This window comes from Protopterus annectens, chromosome 7.part0 (assembly GCF_019279795.1).
Source record: "Protopterus annectens isolate FY-2018-M chromosome 7.part0, PAN1.0, whole genome shotgun sequence".
Classification (NCBI taxonomy): Eukaryota; Metazoa; Chordata; order Ceratodontiformes; family Protopteridae; genus Protopterus; species Protopterus annectens.
In genome coordinates, this window is record NC_056739.1 from 313,601,597 (window position 1) to 313,619,052 (window position 17,456).

General features: G+C 40.5%; 1 protein-coding gene across 6 annotated transcripts in view; it reads left to right on the forward strand.

Moving 5' to 3' along the window:
- Positions 1-17,456, forward strand: part of IKBKE (inhibitor of nuclear factor kappa B kinase subunit epsilon) — an 889,499-nt gene that overhangs the window by 581,409 nt on the left and 290,634 nt on the right. For all 6 annotated transcript variants that reach the window (XM_044076852.1, XM_044076857.1, XM_044076854.1 and 3 more), the window contains one exon: positions 3,402-3,480. In XM_044076852.1, coding sequence (XP_043932787.1) covers positions 3,402-3,480 — 79 coding nt within the window. The remainder of the gene's footprint in view (positions 1-3,401; positions 3,481-17,456) is intronic.

The window sequence follows — 17,456 nt, forward strand, 5'->3', positions numbered from 1 at the left end:
GTATTAACCACTGGCGGAGTATTTATTTTGTTGTCATAATTAAGCAATGGATTTTCTTTCTGATAGAACAATTCATTCCAATTAGGTATATTATCAGTATTACCCGGAACATAGTCAAGCTCAATATTCGGTGTATCCATCGCGTGTTGATGAGCCAGGAATAAAAGCAAGGAGACCAAAACCAAAAGCACAAAACCCAGCAATATCATCCAAAGGCACCAGCAAAATCGACAGCAGAATATTCAAACAAATTACTGGAGCCACCACGATGGTAAAGAATCTTTAATTATAAAAACAGAACGAGCGCTTTCACGCACCTAAAAAGTGCGCTTCATCAGGTTACAACAATTCATAAAATACTACTGTTTTTATACATATCCACGCCCCAGTTAATAAGCCTTAGTGGCGGGAAAACAGTTCTAATTAATCAATTTAAAAAATCAATTAGATATATCCTAGGCAACCTTAAAATCAAGGCCTGCAGTGCATATAATATTGACATATCTTACAATACAAATTCTGCCAAAGAATGTAAGCGATCGTATGTTAACTCAATAAAAACTACCTTGTTATTAAATGTTTAAAATCAGAACCCGAGTTCTATTATAAAATATTCACTGATAACATTTCTTATGTATTGAGACATTCTATGAAAGAAGCAGAAAGGGAAAAAGAAAGGGGGAAGGGGGGGAGGGGAAAGGAAAACTGGAAAAATAATAACAGAAAAAGAATAAATAACAAACAAGGTATAAAAATGGCATACTCATATTTAAATATAGTCTGTATAAATTGTAATCACTATTGTTCAGTAAGACCATCAATATATAAAAGGATATATTTATCCAAATCAATAATATGACATATTTAATAGCATGCTAAGAGCAAGAAACAAAAGAAAGTACTTTCCAAATGATGAGTGACCCATGAAGGAGCGGCTATTTTGTTCAGTGGTGTCATAAAAGTGTAAAACTAATTATTTTATCTAGATAATGATGTATTTTAGATAGAGAAATAAAAGGTCACAGAAGAGCTGGTCTAATATTGAGTGAGGTATTGAGGCCAGGTTCTAAATGTGCCCTAAGTGTTAAGATCCATCTCAACTTATATAGTTCTAATGTGCCTAATGTATCACCTTCCCTTTTATTAGGGTATAGAATCTGAAGGACTCTAAATCTAAAACTATGGGCTGGAAACATCTGACAGTGTCGGGCTAGTACATTATTTTCATTCATTTTCCGTATATCGTATATGTGATTGTACACCCTATCTTTAAATCTACGTGTTGTCAAGCCCACGTAAAATACATCACAACAGTCACATGTTGCTAAGTAAATTACATTGGTGGTGTTACATGTGGCATAAAAATTGGGGGTAAAATTCACACCTAGTTCCCTATTTATATAATTCTGTTCTTTTGTAATATATTTACAGATGCAACATTTATTACAAGGAAATGTTCCTTGTCTAAAGTTGGTTCTTAGATCTTTAGGTACATAAGAAACTCTTTCTTTACATAAAATCCTTTTTAAGTTGAAACAATTACTATATCTGAACCTGGGATAGTTACCTACTATGTTCATCATTTCTTTATTCATATTTAGCAGTTTCCAATTCTTAACTAAAATATCTTTAATATGTTTGACATCATTAGAATATTTGATGTCATAGTGTATTATACTTTTCTGAAATCTGGAATGATGTCCATTTGAGGGCTTGTTCATAAATCCTCTTTTAGAGGCATTCAAACTATCATTTCCATGGTTCATGATTAATTGAGTCGGATAACCTCTTTTTATAAAGCATTGTCTCTGGAAGTCCAAGAGGTGTTCTTTTTCCCTATCGGTATTACAGAGTCTAGTAACCCTCTCCATCTGATTTTTGACTACATTTGGGAAAATGTGCCTAGGATGCATACTTTCATAATGTAATATTCCATTTTTCCAACAGGGTTTCCTATATAATGATGTAAAAAACTCATTTTTATCATTTTTAACTATAGTGATGTCAAGATAGTTAATACTAACCAGGGAAGCCTCATATGTAAAGCTCAAAAAGGAGGTGGTGTTCCCCATGTAATTTACAAAATCATACAAGGAATCGATGGTACCATTCCAAAAGAGTATGATATCATCTACAAATCTCCTATAATAAATGGCATTATTAATGAAATTCTCTTCATTGAAAACGTGTGTCCTCTCCCATTCGTACACTGCTAAATTCGCATAGGCATTTGCACAGGGGGTGCCCATGGCTACCCCCTATGCCTGCCTATATATACTATCCCGATATATAAAGATATTGTTTAATATTATATCGAGCAAAGTACAAATAATAAACTGCTCATCATTACTAATGTTACCACATTCATTAAGATGTTTCCTGACAGCCTCTATATCGAATTCATTCGGTATACTCGTAAACAGACTCTTAATATCTAGAGTGACCATAAGAGTATCAGGTGTTACCCTGTCAAGTAATGATTCCTCTTTTAAATCATCTAGCAGTTTGTATGTGTTTTTCAGGATAGTAGGTATCATCTCCACTAGAGGACCAATCTTTGATTGTACATATGCTATGTGACACCTGCTGTGGTATCATCAGCAAGTGGAGAAGGTGGTATATGGTACGAGATACTGTCTTTAGCTACACACTAAGAAAAATTATCTTGTTTAGGAAGATGGTTTTAGGAGTTCAAGGCATCTCCAAACCCAAGAGAAAGTGTATTAAAGAAGTTCTGCTTTAACAAATGAGGAGATGAAGGTCTCCCCCTCCCCTCAGCGATGCAGAATATGGGGGTTTGTTTACCTTTACTTGCTTTATACTGATCTGCCTAGATTACTGTTTGCCTGAATGTATTCAAAGTAGTTGTTGTCCCAATGCTGCTGCTACTAACTGCAACAATGCGCATATGCTCAAAATGTGCATACTAGTTGGTAGACTGTCTGATTTTCTCGGAGACTAAACAGTGCTAGAGAAACAATACTTTTTTTGCATAATTTACGGTTTCTTCTGTAAGCTAGATCACCCTTGGAGTGTTAAATATATGGGTGCCCTGCATTTAGTCTAAATGCAGGTTTGTCTACATCTGTTTCTATCATCTGTATTTGGTGTTGATAGGTATACAAGATAGACAATCCCTAGGTAGGGAATATTCCCTTTCCCAGTGGATTGTGTGATCTTGGAGTTTATATATTTTAGCAGAGTTCCTTACTAGCATTATCAGATTGAACTCCGTGTGGCCTATAGAAGAATACTTAACAGTGCAAAACATTATTTAAAAGAAAAGACATTTTATATATATTTTTTTAGTTTTTGAATTTACATTGGTGAAATGCATTGCAGGATAGTGGAACAGGGGTATTCTTCCAAGGAAGACTTAATAATTTTCTCTGTCCTCCCAGATACCATTGTATTGATGCCCGAAATACTACAGTACTAGAACTGAAGATGATGTTAGATGCGACTGGAAAAATTCCAACTGTGAGCTTTACTTTAAATATTTTTGAAAGTATTCATGTAATGTCATGAAATAATACTTTAATTGTATTAAGCTAGTGTTTTATTTATATTTCTGTGTTGCTCTTTTCAAACTCATAAAAAGTATTACTTCACTATACGATTATATTAAGGCTGCTCCTGCTTTTAATTGTACAGTGGATTTTCTCACCTTTCAGGCAGCACTTTGCAACACATGGGGATATTTATACCTCCAAATACCAGTCAGCATATACCTGCCATGCCCACTGCCGTGTTTACGCCTACTGGTTCTGCGATAATGTGGTGTTACTGCAAGCTGTGGCCTCTCACCTTTTGTTGGGTTTATGTTTTATCATATAGACAGCTAGGTAGGGTAGAGATCAAACCCAGCTTTAGTAAATGGTTTTCTTCACATAAGGTCAAGTCATAACTGGTTTTACCTACCATTTTTTCCTCCTCTTTGGCCAGAGATAACATCAGCCTGGCAATTAGCATTGAGGATTAAGGCTGTGAGAGTTACAAAGAAACAGCTTCCTACAGTTGAGGGATTCATTCCCTACAGCCTTCATTTGCCTACTGTCAAGGGTGTAGCCAGGCATACACTCTATACTCTACAGAGTACATTTTTTTTCTGTATCAGTTACTGTGCTTATAGCCATCTAAATTAATGCATTTAACATGTATATAGCTTGCTTATAGACAGAATTGCAAATCTAAAAACAATACCTCTAATTTGACCAAGCAGCTGGAAATGTTGTAGACATTGTGTTGGGGGAGGGTAATAGCTTGAGTGATATAACCCTTTTTAAATGCCAGGTGGTTTGGGGAGCAGTCATAAGTATTTGTGAGTACAAAATGGAATTCACTGACTACTATGTCTGTCTGAGCAAGTCACTTAGCCAAAAAACTGCTCTGGGTCTATTGGACCACATGCCTAGTAACTATCAGTTACTGTATCAGGTGCACACTTATTTGGATGATTAATACTGGCCATGTACCAGTCTTCTTTGGAACGTTGTTTGGTGCAAGAGGAGAGGTCCTGTATTATGGCCAGCACTGGTAAGTTCTTTTCACTGTTATCAGTGATATATTTCTTGCACTAGTACTGGAGATATTTTCCTTAGTGGTATGTACATCTCTGTTCTTTGTTCTTCAAAAGATCTTGAAACATAGGTGACAAACTTTTAAAGCATGACTGTAATATTTCATGAGCCCATTATCACAGTAATTGCATTTTTGTGCCTTTCTTCTCAGTGCGGGAAAAAAGGCTAAACAGGAGTCTGAAAAGAAATAAGAGAAGGATAAGGCTGGCAAAGTTAACAAAGATGTTAGTGAAAGCAGCCAAGGGGCTGAATTCCTTTCTCCCATATCAGTGTTTGTAAAAATAAGAGCATAACATCACTTTTGTTGCTACCTATATACTGTCTCCTGTAATAATTCTCAATACAGGCATTAGTATCATGGATAAGCCTTGCATATCAACACTATTTAACCATGCTAGACCCACTGGGCCACCCAGTCTGATGTTATCAAACATCTTTCCTTTGATTGTAAAACTGCTGATGTCCTTCAAGAATGCAACTTCAGTCCTGACATATGGGTTGTCCTGCCTCAGGCAGCCCCTCGGTCGGCCGGATTCCAAAGTCTGGGTCCGGCGTCGGCTGATGTCGCTTCTTCCCCGACGTCAGAGCGGCTGGGGTATAAAAGCATCAGGCGACGCCATCTTCTCCAGTCTTTCTTGCCGCGCAGTGCCCGAAGCAGAAGCAGTGCTGGTCGGCCAGCTCCTGTGTTTTCAGTTACCGAAGTCATCAAAAAGCTAAGTACCCCGTTGGGGAACCTTTTCTTGCCTCAGCCAATGTCAGATAAAACTGCAAAAGTTAATAATTGTTTGTCTTGTGGTAAACAAATACCTCATAAGGACTTCCATTCTTACTGCCTTCCCTGCCTGGGCCCAGACCACGACGTCTCAGCCTGTGCTGCCTGTGCTTGCTTCAATAAGCGCACTCTCAGGCGCCGGGCAGAATTTGCTGAAGACTTTTTTGGGGAAAATTTCTCCTATATCATGCCGTCGGAACAACCGACAACACATTTCCAAAAAACGGAAGGACCGGGACCGACATTCTTGGCCCGCGTTTTCCACCAACGACATGCCAAAGCCTACCGCGAGTGCATCGGTCTCTTCGGAGGCGGTAATTCAACCGCTCCAGACCAACGACACCGCTTTACCTTACACTTCGGTCCCGGAGGTTCCCCGGTGCCGGTTGTTGATTTTCCTCCTAAAACCGAAGCCCAGGACTTACCTGACACCATACCGGTGGATAAAGTTACTCCAGCACGTGGGGCAGCTAGGCCTGTGGTCCCTACGTCCATCAAGGCCTACACACGTGCTAAGGCTGCCATCCAGGCTAAGGCTCACCCTCCTAAATCCTTTTCCCAGGGTTCCACTTCTGATAAACAGATCATGACTTTAGCTGCAGATCTAATTTCTTTAATCAGAGGCTCTCAGGCACACCCAGACAGAGGTTCTCAGCCGCCTGCAGATAAAAGGCCTAGGGTTGAGCAGACAGATACCCTTTCCTCAGATGAAGCCTCTGGGGACTCAGACTATTCAGATTCCCAGGAATAATCCTTCCAGGCCTACAAGGATTCTGATGCTGATGAATCCATTCCCTCTGCCTCTCCTCCAGAGGATATTTCTTTCGGGGAAATTCTCCACTCCATGAGAGAGCATTTTCAGTGGCAGGGCCAGGATTTCTCTGACTCCAGGAAAAGGCTACATACTTTCCTTAAGTTACCCCAGCACAGGCCTTTAGCTATTCCACCAGTGTTAGATGTATTGGATGATGTGTACTCAGACTCGAGTGCTTCTCCTGATTCTCTCCCTCCTGCTCCTGTCAAGCCAGACAGATATTACAGGGTTCCTGAAACTCATAAGCATCTTTTTAAGGCCCACTCTGTGGATCTATAAACTATTTCTCAGGGGCCCAAAGGAGTGGCCACCTCCACAGCCAAAAACCCTTTGCCCGCAGACAGGGAATCTAGGTCCTTGGAGAGATGGGGCAAAAAAGTTTATACCTCAACCACCCTTGCCATGAGGGCACTTAACTGTCTTTTTCATATGTTTCAGTATCAGGATTTCTTGATGGATGATTTGCAGAAAAAGTTAGCCTCTCCTGAGCCTTTAGATAGAAAGGCCTTGCAGGATTTTGTTCATAATGCTCAGCAGGTTAGCAGTCATTTTCTTCAGTGTGGTTATGATGCATTGGAAGCTTCATGTAGGGCAGCTATGACAGGGGCCGTCATACGTAGACATGCTTGGTTGAAAGAACAGGCATTGCCAGATCATGTTAAAGTAAAGCTCCTAGATGCACCTCTGGAAAAACAGAAGCTATTTGGTACTAATGCACCGGATGTGTTGAAATCTATTGAGGAAAAGGCTAAATCAGTACAAACAGTCAAAGATTTCCTCCAGGTTCAGCCACCAAGGTTCAACAGGAATTGGCCTTCAAAGAATTGGTCCTTTCCAGACACTGACAAGTTACAAAGGGGAAAAAACAGGCGTGCTCGAGGTAGAGGGCAATACCGAGGCTCCTACAGGGGCCGCCAATGGCAACCAACTAATCAGAGAAGTGGCGCAGGGACTTCTACTGCTCCACAGGGACAATCACAATGACTTGACTTTGACACCGCCGACCAAGGCTCAAAGAGAAGCACCTTTAGGCGGAAAATTATCTTTATTTTCAAAGAATTGGCACGTTTTAACAAAGGACAAATGGATTCTGGACATAATAGACAAGGGTTACAGGTTCCACTTCCATACCTTACCAACAAGACAAGGCATGCCAAACCTGCCACAAAATCAAAGGGCAGAGGCACTCATACAAGTTTCAAACCTGTTACAGATCAAAGCAATAGAAAAGGTTCCTCCTCAGGAACAAGGTCAGGGATTCTACTCGACTGTTCCTTGTTCCAAGAAAAGAAAAGCAATGGAGGCATATACTGGACTTGTCCGCTCTAAACACTTTTCTCATTGTGCCAAAATTCAAAATGCTGACGTTACGCAACTTCTTCCCATGCTGGGCAAGGGGTCTTGGCTGGTTACTCTGGACCTCAAGGAGGCATACCTGCATGTCCCAATCAGACACAGTTGCAGAAGATACCTCAGATTTCTTGCAGGGTCAGAGCATTATCAATTCTCAGCATTGCCGTTTGGCTTATCTACTGCGCCCAGAGTATTCACGAAATGCCTGGCATCAGTAATTGCACATTGCAGACTCCAGGGGATACAAATATACCCTTACCTGGACGACTGCCTTATACAAGCGGACAGCAAACAAGCCCTGATAAGAAACTTGGACTATGTCATACACTTACTACAGGCTTTGGGATACACAGTCAATATTCAAAAATCAAGACTACTGCCATCCCAACAAATAATTTTTCTAGGAGCCAAACTGGACACAAACTCACAAATGGCTTTCCTCACAGAAGAAAAACAAGAACAATTACCAGATTACTTCAAAAGCCTAGCAAAGCTCACCCAGATGACTGCAAGGAAAATCCTGCAGGCCCTGGGTTTCATGGCATCTTGCATTCTTCGGATTCCACTGGCAAGACTACACATGAGAAAACTACAATGGTACCTAAAAAGTTTATGGCCTCAACACAGCCACAACTTAGAAGAAATTATACCACTCATTCCATGTCTTCAAAAGGAATTTTTGTGGTGGGCACAAGAAAGTCAATTAAACAAGGGCATGCCCTTCAACAAACCTCAAGCAAGCCAAACCATTACAACAGATGCCTCAGATCATGGATGGGGGGGCGCACATGGAGGGCAGATGCATGCAAGGGCAATGGACTCCCCGGGAAATGCATCTGCACATAAATCTAAAAGAGTTGTTGGCAGTGATTCATGCAATCGAGGCCTTCGAAAAATTTCTTCAGCAAGGTCATCTGCTAATAAAGACAGACAACACCACTGTCATGTGGTACATAAACAAACAGGGAGGCACTCATTCTTACCCCCTCTGCAGACTAACAATGACTCTTTGGGAAAAGGCCCTGAAACTGAACTTACAGTTGCAATCCCAGTTTGTTCCAGGCAAGGACAATGTTCTGGCGGGCAGTCTAAGCAGAAACATTTTGGACCCGCATGAATGGATGCTGCATCCAGACATTTTTTCACAAATAACTCATGCATGGGGAAGGCCGGACATAGATCTCTTTGCCTCTCACCGCAATCATCATCTGAAGAAGTTCTGTTCGAGGACACACCATCCTCAAGCCTGGAGAATGGATGCTCTCTCCTTCAGATGGAATTCTCTGGCAATCTATGCATTCCCACCTCTACCATTAATGACCAAGGTGTTACTGAAGATCAAAGCAGAACAACCGACAGGTATTTTGATAGCTCCAGACTGGCCAAGGCAGCACTGGTATCCATTACTAAGGAGCATATCTCGCACCAAGCCGTGACCCCTGCCTCAATGGCCTCTGCTTCTAACTCAGCACAAATACAGGACGGTTCATCCCAACCTGCAAACTTTGCAGCTGACAGCTTGGAGGGTCCCATGACTTCCACCCATATCTCTCTCTCCAAAAAAGTTCAAGAGATCTTACTGGAAGCACGCAGACCTTCCACCAGAAAAACTTATTCAGCCAAATGGAAGAGATTCATCACCTGGAATGCCAACAAGGGTCAGGATGCATCAGTAATAAGCATGCCACAGATACTAGAATACTTGGCAGAAATACTTCATAGTGGCCTTTCATATTCTTCCATAAAAATACACGCTTCAGCAATCTCAGCAAAATACAACTGCGATCCACCTGTGTTTTCACATCCTTTGCTAAGACAGTTTCTAAGAGGGATAAAGAATATCAAACCTCCCAGGAAACCACCAGTGCCTGCATGGGACCTCAACTTCGTCTTGGAAAAATTAACTCTTCCTCCTTTTGAGCCAGCAGCATCTTCAGAAATGCAATTTCTCTCCTGGAAAACAGTTTTCCTGTTGGCAGTTACCTCAGCAAGAAGAGTCTCGGAGATACAGACCCTCATGGCAGTACCTCCATTCCTCATTTTTCATCAGGACAGAGATTCTTTAAGAACCAATCCTTCATTCATGCCAAAAGTGATATCCAGGGTGTCTCTAAATCAAGCAATTCACCTGCCTACTTTCTTTCCCAATCCTCAAAATAAAGGGGAAAAGCTGCTGCACACTTTGGACATACACAGACAATTACGCTACTACTTGGACAGAACAAAGGCTAACAGAAAGTCTGACCAACTATTTGTAGCTTACGCCGCTGGAGTGCAAGGAAAGGCAATTTCCAAACAAACAATTTAAAAATGGATTGGACACTGCATCAGATTCTGTTACTCCTTCAATGGAAAAGGTGTGCCAGCCGATATCAGGCCACACTCCACCAGAGCTACAGCCACCTCCACAGCCTTTCTAAGAGGGGTGGCTACAAAGGACATTCTAGAAGCTGCTACATGGAGCTCCGTGCATACATTTTCCAAACACTACAACCTGCCTTTATACTCCAGATCCCGAGCAGGCTTTGCTTCGGCAGTCCTACAGGGCATTTTAGCTACACCATCTTTTTCTTAGATCCTATCACCCCCAGCTTGGCTATGGTATTCAACCCATATGTCAGGACTGCAGTTGCATTCTTGAAGGACATAGTACAGTTCTGTACCTACCATAAATGTAGATGTCCGATAGATATGCAACTGCAGTCAGGTTTACCCTCCCTCCTACCCCTCTGTATTTACTTTTTTGGGTCCACTACCCCTTTTCCAACTTAGCTGGGGATAGCTTTTATGGTGTATCTGTTTATTACTATTGTGCATGTCTGGAATGTTATCCATTCTCTAAATTTAGCCTTCCTTGGAGGGCGCCTGGCATCTGGGGCAAGAAACACTGAAGAAGATGGCGTCACCTGATGCTTTTATTCCCCAGCCGCTCTGACATCTGGGAAGAGGCGACATAATCCGGCCGACCGAGGGGCTGCCTGAGGCAGGACAACCCATATGTCAGGACTGCAGTTGCATATCTATCGGACATCTACATTTATGGTAGGTACAAAACTGTACTTTGGATATGCTATATATACCAAATGAGGAGAAAGATGTTATATAACGGATTTTCTTTCCTGTCAAATATCTGATAACTAGTTCTCCTCCAGGAGATATCTTTTGTACAGACATTAAATTTCATGTACAGCACAGAGGATATTTAATCTGCAAAATCTCCAAATGACATACAGAAAGTTTGAGGCTTCCATGCTGAAAATGCCCCAATGCTTTCTGATTTTCTTCAACAGCTGGTGTCAACATTAAGACATTATATTTCTATCACTTTTAGTTGTCTCAGTAGTAAAACTTTATTTTGAATTTTACCCCAGAGTAAAGATTGAAGCCTGTTGTAAGTGGTGCACTCATCTAGTGCCTTGGGCATTAGGGAACTAACAGTAGCCCATGGGGTTTCAGATTATCTGGCTCTGTTGCACATGGGGGATGGGGTTCTAACTGCAACCAGAGTGACAAGGATTCAGTTAAAGACCCTGGCACTGGAATTGCCAGGCAGGGAGGAGGAGGTGGTGAAGAGATGTAGCCCACTGACCTGTTACAGGTGGGTGGTAAGGGTTGGACATGCACAGAAGTACATTAGATGATGAGATTCACCTGTTGGATAGTGGGGAATCCACTGCTAAATGCTTCAGGAAGTGGAGCAGAACTACTTCAAGGGAACACTTCCTTCCACATCTGAGGACATGGCCTCTGTAATTAGCCCATTGCACATCCCCTTACCTTGTACTTAGCTAGAAGCATGTGGACATAGGGCTTCACAGTAAAAATCTCAAACCACCCACTTCACCATCCCCAACACTTAGATGGGTGCATGTAGGGGGTAGAGAAAATATCTCAACCCACCCGTGATAGCTATCTAAATGCTAGCCCCTACTGGTCAATCTTTGCCCTGATGATGGGGAGTGAATGAATGGGCTGACATGGAAGGAGTGGTATGTTGTAAATTAACACTGCTATACGACTGTAGCTATTTCCAGAAAAATGTTGAAAAGACTTGCAGGAATCGGAAAAGAGTTTTGTATTCAACATGTTAGATCCAGACTGTCAAGTGTCCTAGTGAACTTGTTTGGATAGACTAAATATTACTGGAGAATTAAAAAAGGGAAACCTAGTTTTCATTTGCAGAAATGCATATGCCGTCTATTCATCAGTTGTGAAGAGCTGTAAAAGACTCTTTTATGGGAAAGGTACTGCTAAGCAGTTTCATAAGCAAAAATAATATAAAGAAAAGCAAGCAGTCAAACTCAAGTTCAGTAGAAGATGTCAATTCTGATAGATCCATATCTAAAAATAAAGTCCCCTCCCTATGGAAAAAAAAAATCATGCATTATTCTACTGCATATCTTTCAAACTATAAGCCAGTTGTCATTTTATCTCCCCCTATCAAACATTAGAAAAATGTATTCATAAGCAATTTATTAACTGTCTAGCTTTTGTCTACAACCCAATAACAGCTTCTGTACTCATCACATGCATAAGTACTACTTTGCTGAATTTTCTTTATACTGTTAGCACCTGCAGAAGTACAGGAAGCCTAGTCTCCATCATCTTCCTGGACTTGTCAAAAGCTTATGATACGGTCTCCCACCCGAAACCCTTACATAACCTCACAACCTTGGGGCTGTCCAACTCTTCACTGCAGTTCAATCAGAGCACAAGCAGTGAAATAGGAAAATTATTTCCCCACTGTCCTTCAAGTAACTTCTGGTGTCTCGCAAGGATCTATACTAGGCCCATACTTTTCAATATATTTATCAATGATCTCTACATAACTACACAAAATGCTACCCTAGTTCAATACAGTAATGACTCAAACCCTAATCTGCTCTGCCAGATCTGTTACTAAACTCCAAGACTTTACATAACAATCATTATTGATTGAAACATGGCTATATAATTCACAGCTTCTGTGTCCTATAAAAATAAATAAATTACTACCTTTCACCCCAAAACAAATTTTTACCAAAACACTATTCATTATATTCTCTGACAACACCTATATGATAGAACAAATAACCACATAATTAATGGGTGTTGTCATGACCAGTGGTTTAAAAAAATTAATCAAAAACTAGGTACACTATGCAGAGTAAAAAATGGCCTCACTGACATAGCCAGAATACATATAGCCTTTACTTTCTTACTGCCATCTCTCCTCTGTGCTGTCCCAACATTCAATGAACTTCATCTCACAACAGTCCACATTTGAGCAATGTTATAATAAAATAGCCAAATTTGCAGTAAACTATAAACAATAGAAAATACCACTGCCTAGCTCTCAGAGAATTAAACTGGTAAGAAATACTACATCATCGAGCCAACTACAATACACATACTTTAGTATAGGCAAGAAAATAATCCTGTAGCTGTTGACAGCAAAAAGAAGTTCAAGCTCCAGCTTTGGTACAAGAGATGGCTTCCAGTAATTTAGAGTAAAAATAAAACAAATGTACACAGAGGTGATTAAAATTAAACATCGAAGGAATTTATCAACTCAAAGAACAAAAGGCTAAAATGCTTTAACTATGTATTCATTTGAACTAATAAAACTGCAAAAATCAGAGGTTGAAATGAAGAAAAGGCTGGTTGAGTAAGACACTTCAAAAACAGCTGTTTAAAAAAAAAATGGTAGTTGGAAGACAATGTATGCAGGGAAAACTGAAATTTTCTGCGGTACCAGAGAAATTAAACAGAGCAGACTGCACTAATTTTATGAAAGCACCTATAAGCAACTGGACTGGTATTCCACACAGGATTTGTTAATTAAAAGGGCTCATAGTGTATGCTCCAAACCTGACCATGAGAAATCAGCCAAGACCTGTATTAGTAAAGATGTAGTCATACCTGCAAAGTTGATTTTGACAAAACTGTAGAAGAATGGATAAGTATTACAAATTGGAGATAGCAGTATGTTTGTGGAAACTGTACATGTAGAAAAGAAACAAATTTATCCCAGCAATTGGGAAATGTTGATTGGCAAGCGTGAGATTCACTAAATTACTGCTCTTCATCTCAGAAACAAATTTCTACCAAAACACTATTCATCATCTTCTCTGCCAACGCCACCATGATAGCCTTCAGAATGTTTTCTTTCCTTGAGGATCAGATACATGTTTTGATGCAGAACAGGCTATGGATGAAATACCAAAGTTTATCCAACACAAATGAGACATCAAACTGAAGGGGACTTTGCTTTTCATTTTTCTGTCGGTAAAGCTCATTGAAAGAGAGTTCACTGACCAAGCTTGTGTTCCAAAAGAAAATGCTTGAGAGAGTGAGAGAGAAAAAAAACAAAGGTGTTGATTAGGAAAATCAGGAGTAGTTTGGACTTGAACCAGAGTCTGCTGTTGGGAGATGGAGATGAACAGGAAGATAACCAGCAACACTTAAATTAGTGAATAAATGTGAGATTAAAAAAGCATTGATCACCTTTGTGAACTATGGCTTTGCAAGAAAAAGTGGCTGAGAAAGATTGATTTTTTTGTTGACTTTGTTAAACTTGTAGGTGGCCTGTAAAGCGCGTCCCCCATTTTATATAATTGTTTAGAAGGGCACCAAAAAGGAATGAAAAATAATGAAGTAAAACAAGTTTTGCTGTTAATAGTATTTGTATAAAATGTTTCATGATATAAACTGCATGTTATATAGTAAAGCAGTTTTGTAGTATGTAGTTGGATATTTTAAATGTGGGAGTGAGAGGAGTCTTCAGCAACTGTAGATGATAAAGATATTAAAGTAAACAAGTTACTGTTTTAGTTGTAAGAAATAGTGGCTTTAAAATGTAATGAGAGGAAAGGTGGGACAAAATCGAGTTAATATGCAGTAATATTGGGCTGCTATAGTCGGGGTAGGGTGTAGAAGTACACCAGTTGTATATAGTCTCAATATATTTCCCTTGTTTTTGTAAATGCGAATGTCTGGTTTATAGACTAAGCCAAAGGCATTAATCAAGTGCTTTTGTGGGAAAGTGGGCTTGAAAGTGAGACAGAATAAAAAAACCCATGAGAAGTACTAAGTTTCTAGCACTGTAAGGATATTAGCTTTTTTTCCATTAGAAAACGTTTAGTTGGAGTTGAGAGGTCTTCTGCTGAAGACAGTTGTACATCTTTTCTGAGTGAAACTGATAAAAATTCCTCCATACATTGGCAGTTTTTAGCTGTTTTTTCTCTCATTGCTGACTGTTTCCATGGAGAAGAGCTGTCTACAGTTGCATGCAATTAATCTTGAGAGTTCTGAGCATTTTGTTGAGGTAAATACAAAATGGAAAGGTACAAGAAGATGCACTTCAGTGAAAAATAAAGTTTGAAATTATTAGAATTGAATAAGAACAGCTACCCTAGCAACCTTAACCCTTCAATACATTTAATAAAACTGTATGTTACTTTTATTTAAAAATAACCAGTGTACTTTTTAAGTCTAGAAAATAATACTTTCTAAAAGCACACAAGCTCTTTTTCACATCTTGGAGAGGAATAAGGAAAAGAATAGACATAAATCAGTGCAAGTGGGAGCACAGGCTGTAGCATGCACTTTAGTGGATAACCTTAATTTTAGGTTAGGTAATGCCTGTGGGTGTAGCTGTCAGTTTTGGGCAAGTGTTGCTATCTGGAGGGTTAACTTAATTTTTTGAAGATGTACATAGTATTGTGTGCTTGTTTTAAGTTAGTATGTTATGGGGTATTCTTTGTTTTTTGTTTTAGGGTTTTAATTTAAAACAAAGTCTTAGTGTTCAGATTCAAATGGAGATGACAAGAAACAACCATATAAAAGATCAGCCTGCCGCACTGTGTGGATGTAACACAATTTGGCAATACATATTCAAAAATACCACATGTAACAGGCAGGAGCAATAACGTATAATAATGGGTATGCTATCTATATTATCTTGGAACCTAAATGGCCTTACAGGAAGAGTATTTAATTATATTAAAAAATGCAGAGTGCACATTTGAAAAGAAATGAATAGGTGAATTTGATATAGGATTTCAGGATGGATATTCATCAGAATATCAGGGACAAACATAAAGGGGACTAATCATACTAATTTCTAGAGGAGCTCCAATAGTGGAAAGAAGAGGGAGAAAATGATAGTAGATTTGTGGTAGTAAGGGGCTATTGGCAAGGAAGATAATGCTGGTGAGTCGGTGTTCCTGAAAGCTTTTGGGTCAGGCCCATCCAGACCCTCTGATCTCATCTCCCACAGGGTGTGGAAGGAGCCGGACACAGTGGAACCCATCCCCAAACTCCCAAACAAGATCCTAAGTGCACCTTCTGATAGGCCTTATTGGACCAAGGGTGTCACTGTTGATCCCATGGTGGTTGCAGCAGCCACCAAAAAGGAGCTGGCTCAGGAAAGCTCCTCTGTTCACCCTCCAAACAGGGAGTCTCAGGTGGTGGACAGAGTTGTTCTTTAGTGGGCACTGAACTGTTTGGCACATGTGACCAGACTTCAGAGAGAGATTAAGGAGCTCTCTACTTCTGTCCCGGGGTCCATGTCTGCAGTGGAAAAGAGAACCTTATCCGCCAGAATGCCCACCCTTCTTTCTATAATGAATATATCCATGAGGTTGATCTCACATGCAGCAAGAGAGTACCTCATGGGCAACTGATTCAGGCATTGCCATAAGGCACCACACCTGGATGCAGCTCTGTGATTTCATGGAACCCTTTATGGTGTCTTTTACTAATGCTCCCTTTGGATCATCTTTGTTTGATCCTACTGTTAGAGAGAGATACTCCCTGAGTGAGGACGGGAAGACATTGTCTGCTGTTGCAGTCCGTTTTGCCACCAGTCAACTGTTCTTTTCCAGGAATCCAACATGGCGGCAAGAGGTTGTGGTTCTGAAGATCTCAAGGTGCTTTCTAGGATTTGCCGGGAGAATTTTCTTCCAGGGGCGAAGGTGGAAATGCTGCTAATGGCAGATGTTGCAGAGCAGGTCCTGTGAACTAGGGGTCTCGAGATACTTTCTCTGACGGGCCCAATCAGCGATCCTGAAAGATTCCCCAACTGCTCTACGCTGGAGGCAGACCTCTCAACCGTTCCGAATTACTCGGTTTATACCGAGTTTTGGGGTTCAAAAATGGGGTGCCACGATTCCCGAGTGGCACCCCTTCATTTCCGATTTTTTTTCAGAGCTTTTTTTTTTTAAATCCCCCCGCCGCTTTTCAGCTGACGTCATTGTGTGCGCGATGACGTCAGCTCCATCAGCCTATCGGAATTGAGCTCAAGGGCTCACATATTTTGCCCGGGAAGAACGTTTAAATGGCTGCTAAAGAAAGTAATGATATGATTTGGAAATGGAATGCGAGCGGGAACTTGGGACTGGTTTTTGAATGCCGGCTAGGGTACTGCAGAGCAACTGTGCTTGTTGAATTGGAGCATGGATAATGGATACTGCAGCAGAGGTATTTATGAACGGTTATGGTTGCAGACTGAGCTATTCCGAGTCTGACTGCGTGAAGTGTGCAGATTTGAGGTATTTGTGAATGGCTGTAGCAGAGGATAGCTTTTGGAGCATGAGTATATCGCATATACTGTCTGCAGAGCTATTCGGACTGCTTGAAGTGTGTGTTTGTGTGTACATGTGCGTGCTGTCTGCTGTGATTTGCTTAGAGGCTGCTGTTGTCAGTTGTGAATGTATTATAAGCCCAAAGAAACTGCTTACAGTTGTGTATCGGCGATTCAGCGGGAGCAGACTTTACTTATTTAACTCAGGCAGGCCGGTTGTTTGTTTAAACAGTGCTTACTTTAACGGTCAGCAGGTGTGTGTTAACGGCCAGCTTCTTGTTTTCTGTTTGGCTTGCTTACTTTAACGGCAAGATTGTGCATGCGGACATTCAACTTCTTAAAGTTACTTAAATGTAAATGTAAAGAAAAAAC